Source organism: Protopterus annectens, chromosome 7.part0 (assembly GCF_019279795.1).
Source record: "Protopterus annectens isolate FY-2018-M chromosome 7.part0, PAN1.0, whole genome shotgun sequence".
Taxonomy (NCBI): Eukaryota; Metazoa; Chordata; order Ceratodontiformes; family Protopteridae; genus Protopterus; species Protopterus annectens.
In genome coordinates, this window is record NC_056739.1 from 1,047,198,817 (window position 1) to 1,047,212,284 (window position 13,468).

The window sequence follows — 13,468 nt, forward strand, 5'->3', positions numbered from 1 at the left end:
AAATTATGAAAAACATGCATCACAGGGGAACTGATGCCCCCCCCTCCCCTGGATTAGGATGTGTGTTTTGTGCCTGTACAGCTGGTCCCTCTTTTTCCTGGGTTTTTCCTCACACCAATCATCTTATTGCCCTAGTGGTGGAGTGTGTATGGTAGGAACCCCATGTAGTAGCACTAATACCCCCTAAACCTGATAAGATGAGACTAGTTAAGGACTGTCCCTATTGGAGTAATTGTAATTTTTTTTTATTTGTTTAACCGAGTTGGTGAACTGGCACAAGGACCCTTTCAAGTCGTAAGCTAGGCCAGATAATACAGCTAAGCATACAACAGAATGTAGAACTATTTACATAGAAATGTACATAGGCACTGACAGTAAGGTAGATGTAGATATAGCACAATGATGAATTTTCATTTAGGAACAGGTGATTTTGAATTTTCAGGTAGGTACAGTTCATTACTAACAGAGCAAATTAATTTTTAGTTCAGTTCCAAAGAAGTATTTCATTGAATGTGGTAACAGCTGAATTTTTATTAGTCCAGTAGATGGAATACACGATTATTCCTTGTCTTGTAGGTGCTTTCTAACCAATATCTCTGAAACACCTACAGGCGTGCTGTTTTATCAAATAGCTCTTTAGCTGTAAATTAAAGCTAGCAAGTTCAGTCATTTGCCTTATTTTTTTCTGGGAGTTTGATCGAACTGGAAAGTGCATTTTTACAGAATGTTTTTCAGTAGTGGTTAATTTGTAAAGCAGTGCTGAGTAATCAAATGTATTTGATATTGGTGAGAACATAATTACAATCCTTGTTAGAGTCTGTTCTTTAAAGGTGGATATTATCCAGCATTATGGAGCTTGTAAGTAATGGTGCTAAGCAGTAGCTCATTTCTTGCTGAAACACTCTGTCACTGGTGGGTTAGAAGGGCATTATTGCCTGTGCCTAAAATATTTGTATGTATGTACGTACCATTCTTTTTTATAATGCAGTAGTGTTCTCTATTGCTGTTTAGGTTGATGAAGCATAGTATTTGATTCAGAGTCAATGATTCCATGGTGGTTTCAGCAGCCCCTTAGAAGGAGCTGTCAGAGGAGAAATCTGCAGTGTGCCCTTCTAAAAGGGAGTCCAGGACAATGAATCATGTTGGGTGGGATATCTACATAAGGACCTCAGACCAATTCTGGATCTCAGTAGCCTAAATCTGCATGCAAAGACAAAATTCTGGATGGTCACAACACAATCTCTCCTCTCTCTATGGATGTCCTCATCGGATATTCAGGATGCTTTCTTAATGCATCAAGATCACAAAAGAATCCAGAATGTTTCTCTGCTTCTGGCTGGGAGCCATTGCCGGTTATATCCATTCCCCTCAAGTTTCACATCTCTCTTTTAAGAGCATCAGAAAGTTCACCTCCTTTCTTCTGAGGTGAAAAATTCTTTCAGTGACTCTTTTATATCTGCTTCTCATGTAATTAAACATGCTTTACAACATCTAATGACACTGTTGTTAGTGTCTACAGGGGTGCTACTGAATGGTCTGTCATGAGACAATTTGTTTGATTTACTTGGTTACATTTACAAAAATCTAACTGAAGATGTTAAGACTGATATTTTAAATTCTTCTTTAGTCAAAGAAGTTCCATTTGACCCTTCTGTAGCTGTGGTGCTGAAGAGATTTGTTGAAGAAAGTTGTTTTACTGGGTGACCCAAATCCTCCAACCTTCCCTTTTTTAAGGCAAATAAAAAAAAATCCTTCCATCTCAGCTCCCATTCTCAAAAAGCAATTCAAAACCAGCAATGTGCTATAACAAACAGGATTTTAAAAAGCAATGACAAGGAGGTTCTAGAAAGAAAGGAAAGCCTGTCAAAAACAAGTACATTCCAGAAAGTTAGAATGACTGTTTGGTTCTTCAGGCACCCCCCCCCCCCAACACTGACACACACACACACACACACACACACACACACACACACACACACACCTTTCCCTCCGTCTGAATATACACCTTCCTTTGTGACATTAGATTGTTTCAGATAAATGGGTTCGGGATCTGAAAGTAATTCAGCAAAAGTGCACTTGGCTATGGAGGTTCCTTCCTCCTTTCCAAGGTATCCCATCTGCCCAGTAAACCAGATATCCCCATTTTCTCTAGTTGTGGAACAGTTGTCATCTTGGGGAGTCAGAGAACCAGTACCTGCCTGCCAGATACGAAAAGGGTTTTATTCCATTAATTTTCTGATTCTAAAGTAAGAAAGGAGGACCTTAGTGGCTTGTGCCTAGACCTCTGCTTTCTCAATTTTTTGTGTCAGGGTCCCAAAGTTCAGTATGCTATCCCTTCACATCGTGTTATCTCTTGCCCCTTTACTAACTTTCTTAGCATAGCTAGACTTAAAAGATGCCTGCCATCATATTCCCATTGCCAAATACTGCAGATATTTTTTAAGATTTTTTTTTAACTGGCTCAAGTTGTCAGGTCTCAGTTCTGTCTTACCTTTTGGACTACATTCTGCTCCAGGAGTATTTATGAAGTCTCTAGCTCCAGTAATTGCATTTTGCAGATCTCGTGGCATTCCCTTTTTTTTTTCATATTTGCATAATTGTCTTATATTTGCAGAGTCTTATTCTAGGTGTCAAGAGTCTATGCCAGGTGTTCAGAATCTTCTGCACAGTCTGGGTTTTCAAGTGCAGTTAAACAAATATTCTCTCATCTTTTCTCACAGAATAGTTTTCTTGATGTCTGTTGGATTCTGGCCTGGGAAGAGCTTTTCTTCTTACAAAGTAGAGATGTTCCTTTAGTGCTTAATAAGTTTTTCTGATCAAAACCAGGCATGTGCCATGGAATTGTTCAGGATTATGAGATATGTTGTTTCTATGGTTCTTATGATTCCCTTAACCTGACTGCACATGAGCAAAATTCCATTTCATCTCATGTCAGCCTGGACACATAGTCTGCATTCTCTTGTCTTTTCATATCCTGATTTGGGGTTTGGAAAGAGAGGTGCTGTCAAGGGTAGACCAATTCTCTTGGAATCTAGGTCTGTCATTGACCCCCCTCCCCCCCGACGTCCTCTTCAGTCTGTTACAACAGATGTTTCGAACCTGGTATGGGGAGCTACTTTCAAAAATGATGCAAGTGCAAGGTCTGTATAACAAACAATACAGACAAAAGCATGTAAATGCAGAAGAGATTATGCCAGTTATAGATGGTTTGAAAGTCATAAGTCATCTTTGGTCTCCAGGACCTCAAAAAAAGAAAAAAAAACAATGATTCTCAAAGGTCATCTTCTCAGTAGCCCCCAGTCATATAACTACTGCTTATTCTCTGGCTTATGGTGCAGGTGGTTTCTGAGCTGAAGACAATTCTGACTCATTTTGTGCGGCACTGACTGGGACTGATCCATCTGTGCCAACTTTTACATCTGACTAATTAGACCCCCTATCCATTTAGAGACAGGCTCTTGACGTAAAATTCTCAGTGCTGTTTTCTGTGCTGAATTGTTCAGTACCATTCTGTGTGTCTGGGGCTTCTGCATAGTGTGTCCTGGTTCTGAACTTAGTGCTAGAGCCGGAAGGCCTTTTGGTGCCGGGAGCTCCTGTGTTGGGGCTGTCTGGCCTCTCTTCCTTCAGGATGGAGTAAGTACTGATGGGGGTGACCTCCATACTGTCATTTGGTGTGTTGGCATTCAAGTTTTTCAAAGGGACTATCGCTGATCCCATGATGCAAGAAATGGATGCATCCTCTGTTTTGATTTCTGCCTTCTGCACAGGTTTGTCTGAGTCATTGAGTCCTTATCATTGTCCCAAGGGACAGAGAAACTATGGTACCTTGAACAAGGATCAGAAGACATTTCTGTTTCTTCTGAAAATCCCCTGGTCACAAAAGGGAATATTGCCAGCCCAGCTGCTGGAATTTTGTAAATAATTATATGTCATTTGTGAATATTAATATGATTTATATAGAAGTGTGACAGAAGGAGACGCTGCCAGCCCAGCTATCTGGAAATTTGTAAACAAGTATAGGTCAGTTGTGAATGTCAACACAATTCATATGTTGGTGTTAAAATTTATTAGAACTGTATGTTATATGTATATCAAACTGCTGGTACAGAAGTGTGTGTAAAAAGGGTTTGTACAGTCCTAAGCTTAGAGGTGTGACCATCGTGTACCCTGCTGGATTAGAACAGAAATGTATATAAACTGTTGTAACTGTGTAAATCTATATGTTTCAAGAGTGGGAACTGGCACATAGAAGGTTAACTTGCAAAAACCTGAGAAAATTTAATTGAAATTAAAGTATTTTACAGCCATGTAATAAAAGAGATGTTATCTTTCAGTTTCAGTACAACAGGAGACATAATGTCTAGAATTAGGGAGCCATCTGCATTGTAATGTAAGCGTTTTATTGTTCTATGTCTTCTAGCAGTTGCAAACATCTGAAGGCAATATATTTTCACAGGGAGATGCTAAATGCTGGCAGTTTCTAGCATTGTTTGTTTTTGAGCCGGGGAACTGAAGTTGGGTGACGAAATGTGATGTCATGTTACAAGTATCCCTGCAGTAATATTTGATATTAATTTAAGAACCCTCAGAGAGTGACTGTGCATTTTGCATTTGTCTTTGACCTGACACCATCAGCTGGGAAAACCACTCTCTACATCTGACTTGCCTTGCTGTAATAGTAAATTTCTAGGGTATAGTAATTCTTTTAGATTCAGTAAGGAATATAGTAAAGATTAGTTTATATGTTTTCTGTATTTATTTGAGACTGATATGCAATGTTGTTTTAAATATTTCCTGTGATTTTGAACTCTGAAGTTACTATAATGATTTACTGAGTATTTTCTTGTTCTTTTATTATTTGTTATTAAATATATTTAAACCTGTCATGGTGGCTGATATTTCTGAGACATATTTAAGCTCTTAGAGTACTTTGCATATCTATTTGGTGACACTGTGCAGGACACTCCTAAGAGCCTTGTTCTTGGTCAAACTACCGTTTGGATTAATAGCAACATTACACAGTAAGATTGGACACCCTTTGTTAAGGGCCATAAAGTAGCTGATAAGGAGTGGCTGGTGGTAGTCAGAACTACCTTATAGTTTGGGCAGAAGGGGGCATAGCTAGTAAACCTGTGCCAGCCTTTCCCAGGTGTGTGTGTTTGTGTCTGTATATATATATATATATATATATATATATATATATATATATATATATATATAAATTCTCAGAGTGTATGTGTTTCAGCTAATTGGGCAGGGACACGAAGCACGGGTTGGACAGAGAGGTTTCTAGAGGTCTTGGCCTGGTCCCTCAGCTGAGATCTCAACTCTATAGCTGTGCCAGTGGGGAATCTTATTGGCGATCTGGAGAAAGAGGGTGAAACCAACTCCAGACTGACTGTGGTCTCTGTGTGCAATTAAAGGAAATTGCACTTTACTGTGCATATACTTGTCATCTTCCCAGTGTGTACTTTCCCCACTGCTGCCAGTGGTGAGGATTGAGGCACCTTGATTACTGGGCCAGTGCTGGGGCATCACATATTAATTGGTGGCAATGGTGGGATATCCACATAATTGGATTCAGTGGTGTAGATATTGAATTCATGTAGCCTGTAAACATTGGTCACTAAGGAAGGTGTTTGTACTCTCAACCAGCCATACAGTGAACATTCAGAATTTCATATCACAGTAGTTGCATTTATTTATTTTGTGTTAGCTTACTTAGGGAGAGCAGGCAAGGATGTCAGCAGAGTAGTATGACAAGCCGACAAGGCCCCAGTTGGCTGAGATGTGCCAGGCCAAAGGACTGGTGCATGGCAGCCTGATTAAAGCAGAAATTATTGCAGCCTTGAGCACAGCTGCATCACAGACCAGCAACCATGAGGACAATCAGACTGGCCTTGGGGATGTACAACTCTTAGTAAATGGACAGTTCACCCTTTCCACAGAGGACTTAAAAATCCATCTGGAGTTAGACTTGAACTGGAAGCCAAGTGTTTGGAAATAGAAGCAGCAGAGAGACTGAGATGTCTGGAAGCTGAGGAAAATGAGAAACTGCGACTTCTGGAAGCTGAGGAGAATTAGTGGCAGAGGCAGCATGAGAAGGAGATGCTGACTCTTCATCAGGGTCATGGAGGTAATGGGGAAGGGAGTAACCGACCCCCAGAAGCAAGAAAGGTCAGTAAATTTCTTCCACAATTTACAGACTGGGATAATTTTGATAGTTTCATACATATGTTTGAAAGGGTATGTAAACAGTATAATGTTGACCAAGGTCTCTGGGTATGGTTTCTGACCCCCTTACTCCATGGGTAAAGCTGTAACTGCTATTTCTAAATTGTCTGGTACTGATTGCTTAAATTATAGTACAGTTAAAAATTGTTTGTTAGAATGTTTTAAGTTAACACCTGACGCTTATAAGAAATGTGAGCATAGACCCAAGGCAGATGAAAGTGTGTGAGAATATATTGCTGAACTAAGCGCTTATTTTCATAGGTGAGTGAGTGGGTGTCAGATCACTTTTGAAGGGCTTGCAGACCTTTTGGTGAGGGAACAAGCCCTTAGCACTTTGCCTGAGGACATGAGAATCTGGTTAGCTGATAGGCAATGCAATACTGCAGATGAGTTGGAGAAAAATGGAGATCTATACCTAGCTAGCAGGTATCACTGCACAGGAAAGGGATACCCAGTTCTGCTCATGGGTTTAAGGGAACCCATGGTGAGCAGCCTAGACTGCCCCAACAGAGTCCACCAGTAGCAGGGGAAGTCACTAGTCCATGTACACATCCAGGACGAAGGGTTAAATGTTTTAAATTAAACCAGTGGCGCCATGTAATATATACATGTCCATGGAGGCAAGTTGGGGAACAAAAGGTGGGAGAGCCAATAAGTGGGAATGGCAGAATGCCAGCAGTAAGTTGTCTGGAGAAAACAAGGGTACCAAACTACCACAAGAGGTTGTATCCTGTCTTAATAAATTGGGAATTGGCCACTGCTAGATACAGCCGGTGACCTAACCATTGTGAAGCCTGCAGTGGTTAAAGAGTAGCACTACTTGCGTGAGTAGTCTACTCCAGTCAGAGCTTTAGGAGGGACCCCATTCCAAATACCTTTGGCTAGAGTTCACCTTGTCTGGGAGGGTGGAAAAGGAAGCCAGCAAGTAGGTGTGCTTGAGGATGCAGATGTCCTGATAAGGCATGATTTTGATAATGCAGTACATAGTGTGCATGCAGTGACATGCTGTCAGGCTTGAAGACAAGAATGTGGGTCTGGTAGCCTTTGGAGACCCAGAGATACCACGTACTTGCATCCAAGACTGGTGAGGGGGTTACTTCAGGGAGGGAGCTACCATGTAGCAGTGAGACTGAAGGTGAAACACAGCTGCTTGTGGGTACTGATGTTCCCTTGGACATGGTGACTACAAGGGCAGAGGTGAGTAGTAGTACCCAGGCTGACAGTGAGGCACCGCTGAGAAGGATTACAAAGAGAGAGTTGAGACGGGCTCAGCTCTCAGACCCTACATTACAAGGCCTGAGGGAGGTAGCTAGTGAGGCACTTGGTTATCAAGGAAAAGGGGAGCTGTATACTGGGACAATGGTTACTGTATAGCGTGTGGACTCATGGGGGTGGGCTAGAGGGTGAGAGAATACAGCAGTTGGTAGTGCCCAGAGCCTACTGTCTGGCACTGCTAGCCATAGCCCATGACATTCCCTTTGCAGCTCATATGAGCTTAGAGCATACAAAGAGATGTATTATGCAGAACTTTTATTGGCCTGCGATTTCCAGAGATGTAACAGGGTCCTGCAGAACCTGTGAGCAGTGTCATAAGATAGTCAAGGCAGGGTCAAGATGAAAGCTCCTTTGATGCCTTTGCCTGTGATTCAGGAGCCATTTCAGAGGGTAGCTATGGATATTGTGGGGCCTGTGAGTACTCCACGTTGCACAGGGAAAAAGTATATCCTAGTGGTAGTAGATTATGCTACCAGATATCATGAGACAGTGGCTCTGTCCTCCATTGAGGCAGAGAAGGTGTCAAATGCTTTGTTAGAGAGTTTCAGCAGGGTAGGTTTCCCAAAAGGAATTCTGACAGAGGTACCAATTTCACATCAGACGTGTTGGCTTGTCTGTGGAAGCACTGTGGGGTAAAGAACCTAAAGACCATCCCCAGACTAATGGTCTGGTTGAGAGTTTAAACTTTACACTCAAGACCATGCTACGGGCATTTACAGACCAGTTTAAGAGGGAGTGGGACAAATATTTGCCCCATCTGCTGTTTGCTTACAGAGAGGTGCCCCAGGAATCCACAGGTTTTCACCGTTTGAGTTGCTGTATGGGCGTAGGGTGAGGGGACCTCTACATTTGATTTGAGATGAGTGGGGGGGAAATGAGTGTGATTCCCACACGGAGTCTGTTGTAGCATATGTCCTAAACCTCAAGACAAGGCTCAGGGAACTCATGGGGTTGGCCCTTAACCTGACAGAAGCCCAAAAGCTCTGGTATGACAGGAATGCTTAAGTTACAGAGTATGTAGGGCAGCAGGTAATGGTTCTCATTCCTGTCGGACTCAAGCTGCAGGCAACTTGGTAGGGACCCTTCAAAGTGGTAAGGAAGGTCAGTGATGTTAACTGCATTGGTAGAACTGGTAGGCAGGAGGCAGGGGCACAAACTGTACCATGTTAACATAATGAAACCTTTCCATGATAAGAGAGGCCCTTGTGCTGACCAAAGAATTCAGAAAGTTAGACCAATTGTTTGTCTCCTATTCAGAAAATAAAAAAGGTTTGGCAATCTCAAAAGTTACCTTGTCTAAATGGCTTACTGAGACCATCAGCCATGTCTATGATTCCCACAATAAAGAACCGCCAGGAAAAGTTAAAGGGCATTCAACTAGAGTGGTATCTACCTCCATTGCTTTTCAATCCAGACTTCCACTGGATTCAATTTGTGCTGCTGCTACATGGGTTAACCCTCGTACCTTTATTACTCATTACAAAGTAGATGTGGCCTCCCAGAACAGGGCATCCTTTGGTTCCACTGTCCTGAAGAGTTTATTCCCTTGAGCCACCCAAGAAAAAGGGTGCTGGGGACTCTCAACCAGCAAGAATGAAGGCGAGATGGGACAACATAACATAAAAAAGTTATGTACTCACCGTAACGTTCCATGTTTGTTGTCCAGTATGTCACCTGCAGTCTTGCGTCCCCCCAGCCATCCCCCTCCTGGAGGATCTAGAGGAAATTTCTCAAAAATTGGCAGATAAGGTCCAATTCCTTTCTTGCTTTTTCTTGCTAATTTTATGACAATATGTTTCATATGTTATCTTTTTGGATATTGAATATATCATGGGAACCTTTCTCCCTCAAACGAGATCTGGGGAACAGCTGCTAAGCACCATGGGATAGGACTCAGCCTCGAGCCAGTAGAAGCTCTCGAGCTTTGGTATACAGCCAAGTCGTAGCCGAGTTTTGGCTCCGAACCCAACCAGCAGGACTGAAGGCGAGTTACTGGACAACAAACATGGAACTTTATGGTGAGTACATAACTTCTTTTTTAATAATCTGATTGGGTGCTGAGGCAGACACAAAAATGATGGAAAACAGTAGCAAAGAGAAAGGAACTGGAATGCAACCTTAAGCAAGTAAATGAGAAGAATTTAAGGAGCTGTCAGCAAAACTGCAGTATAAACTGCTGTAAAAGCACTAAAGCACCAATCCTGGAGCAGAATTCACAATATTGCCACTACCACACTCTCACCACTGGCTAAGGCACAAGACTGTGCAGAAGTATACCAGTAATGCTGTTTATGGAAAAATACAGTAATAAATGACTAAATGAAGCTCAAAAATATGCAGCAGGTATATTGGATACTATTGGCCATAGCTGTGTGTGTCTCCAAGTGTGTGGTGTGGAAGTACAGCTGCGGCAGGGCTAGGCACCTGGCAGTGTGAACCTTGGTGCTGGAATGGTAGTCACTGTGACACCCCAACCCCATATGCAAAAATGAGAAAAAGTGATTGCTGATAGATGGATGAGGCTGAAACAGGACAGTAGTTAATATTTCTTCCACAACTGCGAATGATGCTACAAGACTAAGGCCCCACACAGGGAAAAGAAATACAAGCAAGGTAGCTTTTATAAGTAATTCTACTTATGGAGATAGAAGTGCAGTATAATGTATTACCAATGCTAAGCTCTTGCAGTGATGTGCACAATCTTCCCACAACTGCAAATGAAGCTACAAAATATAAGGTCACAGAACAAACTACAAAGTGCCGTCAGATAACTTTGTTGGCTAAAATATGGGGAAATAAATCAGAAAAGTGCTAAGAAAAGTGTTACCACACAGGTCACTAAGTGCCACTTAAATATATATAGCTGTATGGGACATATCTTGCCAAGGATCAGATATCAGAACCTGGAAGTTGAATGCAACATTTGTGCCGTATTTAACCCCAGGGGCTTGGCGGAGCACTGCTACAAGCTCCTTTTGAAAGGTCTTGCTCAGGGGGACCCTGTATTCTCCCCTCTAAGGCTTCCTCTGCAGATCCAAATAAGAAGACCCTTCAGTACCGTCGGCTCCTAAGAAACCGCGAATGTCAGATCCTTGGTCCACGAATCCGATCCCAGCCCAGTCTGTCTTGGATCCAAGGTCTCCAGAGCCAAGAGCCGTCTCCCGGATCCAGGGTTTCTCCAGCTCAGAAGTTCAGTAGGAATCCCTGGAGCTTTGTGACTGTTCCATCAATCCAATGGTTGCCCAACAGTTATTCTGCCATCGGGTTAAAGCATGCTGCAACCTATTTACTAACCAGAGCAATACCAAATACAGCAGATTCTTTGCCAAGATTCCCCTTCGAGGACAGATACTCAGGGACATTCTGTTGCAGTGTTGGCCAACTGGGATACATTATGCATTCCCCCCTCTTGCCATGATCCCAAGATATCTACAGAAAGCCCTATGGTTCAGGGCAACTGTCATCCTCATTGCTACATATTAGCCTTGACAGATCTGGTTCCCCCCTCCTGAAGCCTCACCTGACGGAGACCCTTTGGCTTCTACATCTGCTCTTGTATCTCATTCCCTCAGGAAAGTCTCACCCAGATCTTCCCAAATTGAAACTAACCACATGGTATTTGCAATTCTGTTGATGAGAGACTCCCCCCTTCCCCACAACATAGTTCACATCCTAACAGCCTCTCACAAACCATATACAAGGATGACATATCACAGGAAGTGGAATAGACTTTTCCACGCAGGTTCTAGTTTCTTTACCATTATAGTTCAATTAATGACAATTTCATCCTTCCATATTGAATTTCAGGGTCATCCATTGACGTTCCAGAAATTGTGTAACAGCTTTCTGAAATTTACCTTCCTACTCCCCACCCCCCCCCTCCCCGAATCAAAGATCCATTGCCAGCATGGGATTTAAATTTCATTCTGGAGGCCATAACAGAATCTCCCATTGAGCCTGCCACTACCTCAGAATTAAAATTTCTCCTTACCTTGTTTTTCACAAGGACAGGGTAAGTGTGAGAACTAATTCCTCTTTTGTTCCTAAAGTAGCTTCTGAACATAACTTGTCTCAATCAATCCATTTACCAGTATTTTTCCTAGTTATCAGAACAAGAGTAATACCTTCTGCATACCCTAGATGTGCACTGACAGTTATGATTCTAACGTCATAGGACTTTTTCTTCTAAGAAGAATAAAAAGTTATTCATATCCTTTGCACAAAATAAGTTGGACAAGAAAGTGTCTAAAGTCACCCTTTCAAGGTGGCTATCAAATTACATATCCTTCATCTATGAATTTCAAAATAAATCTTCATCTGACAGACCCAAAGGCTATTCCACCAGATCAATAGCTCCTTCCACTGCTTCCCCAGAGCTCACTCCCTCAATGACATCTCTGAGGCATCCATCTGGTCTTCTAGACATACCTTCATCAACCACTGTAGATTGGACTGCAGTTCCAGAGCTAGAGCCTGTTTTGGTGCCTCTGTTTTGGAAGGGTTCCTGTCTTGACTTCATCTTGGGATATACTTAGCTAGGGATTCTGACTCACACATCAGATCAGCTGGATGGAAGGAAGAGAATATGAAAGTTATGTACTTAACAATAAATTCCTTCATTCAATCCATTCGAAAGGCAAGCTTCTTTCCTGTCCCTCTTCCATCTTATTGGACCTAAAGGAGTGCCGTACTTAATGCCTGGATCCCAAAGCAAGGCTGTTTATTCAGGTTTCTGTCAAGCAGATGTCAAGATCTGAGATAGCTCAGGGGCAGAGGGTTTATGGGAAGGAAGATTTTTTTAAAGGGTTATGAGGCTTGAACACTCTGATGGCTCAGATTTGAGAGGTGACTTGAGGACCTATATGTCATATTAGACGGACTAGAATAAAGGGATCTACGGACTAGAATAAAGGGATCTATTCTTATGCTAAGTACATAAATTTTGTTTCATTGAGTAGTTATTTCCATTGGGATTACATATTTTGTTAAAATAGTCATATTTCTTGTGTGTATATGTATATATATATATATATATATATATATATATATATATATATATATATATATATATATATATATAATTTTTTTTTTTTTTTTTTTTGTATTTCTTTAGCTTAAAGAACAGTTGTCCAAACAAAAAGACAATGAGCTGAAAAGCTTAAAGGATGAACTTGAAGAAAAGCACAGAACTGCTCTAACAATAATAGAAAAGCAGTATATAAATGAGCGGGAAGCTGATGTTATGGAGAAAGTTAAAACACAAGTTGCACTTGCCAAGAGCAGCTGGAAGGAGGAACAAGATAAGGTAAATTTTTCAATTTGCCTCTGATTTGATATGGTTTCCTAACTTTGATGATTTTAGTGGTGTTACTTGTAAATGGAAATTGTGACCCTGTAAAGAAGTGTAAAGTGCATGGCAAAGTTCAGCATTATCTGCTTTGTATTAAAGAGCTGGGAGGAATATATGTTTTATTTAATATAACTTCCTGTTAATTTGTGTGAATTTAAATTACTGTTATTAGTATACCAGTTAGTGTAGGGTGTTTATCATTTAATCATTTACATTTTCCATTTAGCTTTCTTTCAATAGTGACACAATACATTTTCAAACTACATTTATTTTAGCCTACAAAATTAGTGACTAAAGATAAATGTTCATATTGATCACTGCTGCAGTAGCCTTAACTGTATGGGTTATATCCTGCCAATGATATAATATCAAAGTAAAATAAACAGTACACACTCCTGCCAAAGGTGGCTCACAAACAACAAAAATCAAGACTTAAAAACAAGATGTGAGCACACCAACAAAGCTGAGAAAAAGCCAAAAAACATCCTAAAACACTTCTTTATTACAAAAGGATGAGCGTTTTTGCGGGGTTACCCCTTAATCAGATCCATATAAAATGCAACTCAAAGTAAAACATTTATACAAGTTAAAATCACATATAATTAAAAA

The 13,468-nt window shown here is 41.2% G+C and overlaps 1 protein-coding gene across 2 annotated transcripts in view; it reads left to right on the top strand.

The window, feature by feature from the left end:
- The window catches only part of CEP152 (centrosomal protein 152), a 2,961,597-nt gene that overhangs the window by 2,191,628 nt on the left and 756,501 nt on the right, over positions 1–13,468 (top strand). For both annotated transcript variants that reach the window (XM_044077591.1, XM_044077592.1), the window contains exon 18: positions 12,623–12,814. In XM_044077591.1, coding sequence (XP_043933526.1) covers positions 12,623–12,814 — 192 coding nt within the window. The remainder of the gene's footprint in view (positions 1–12,622; positions 12,815–13,468) is intronic.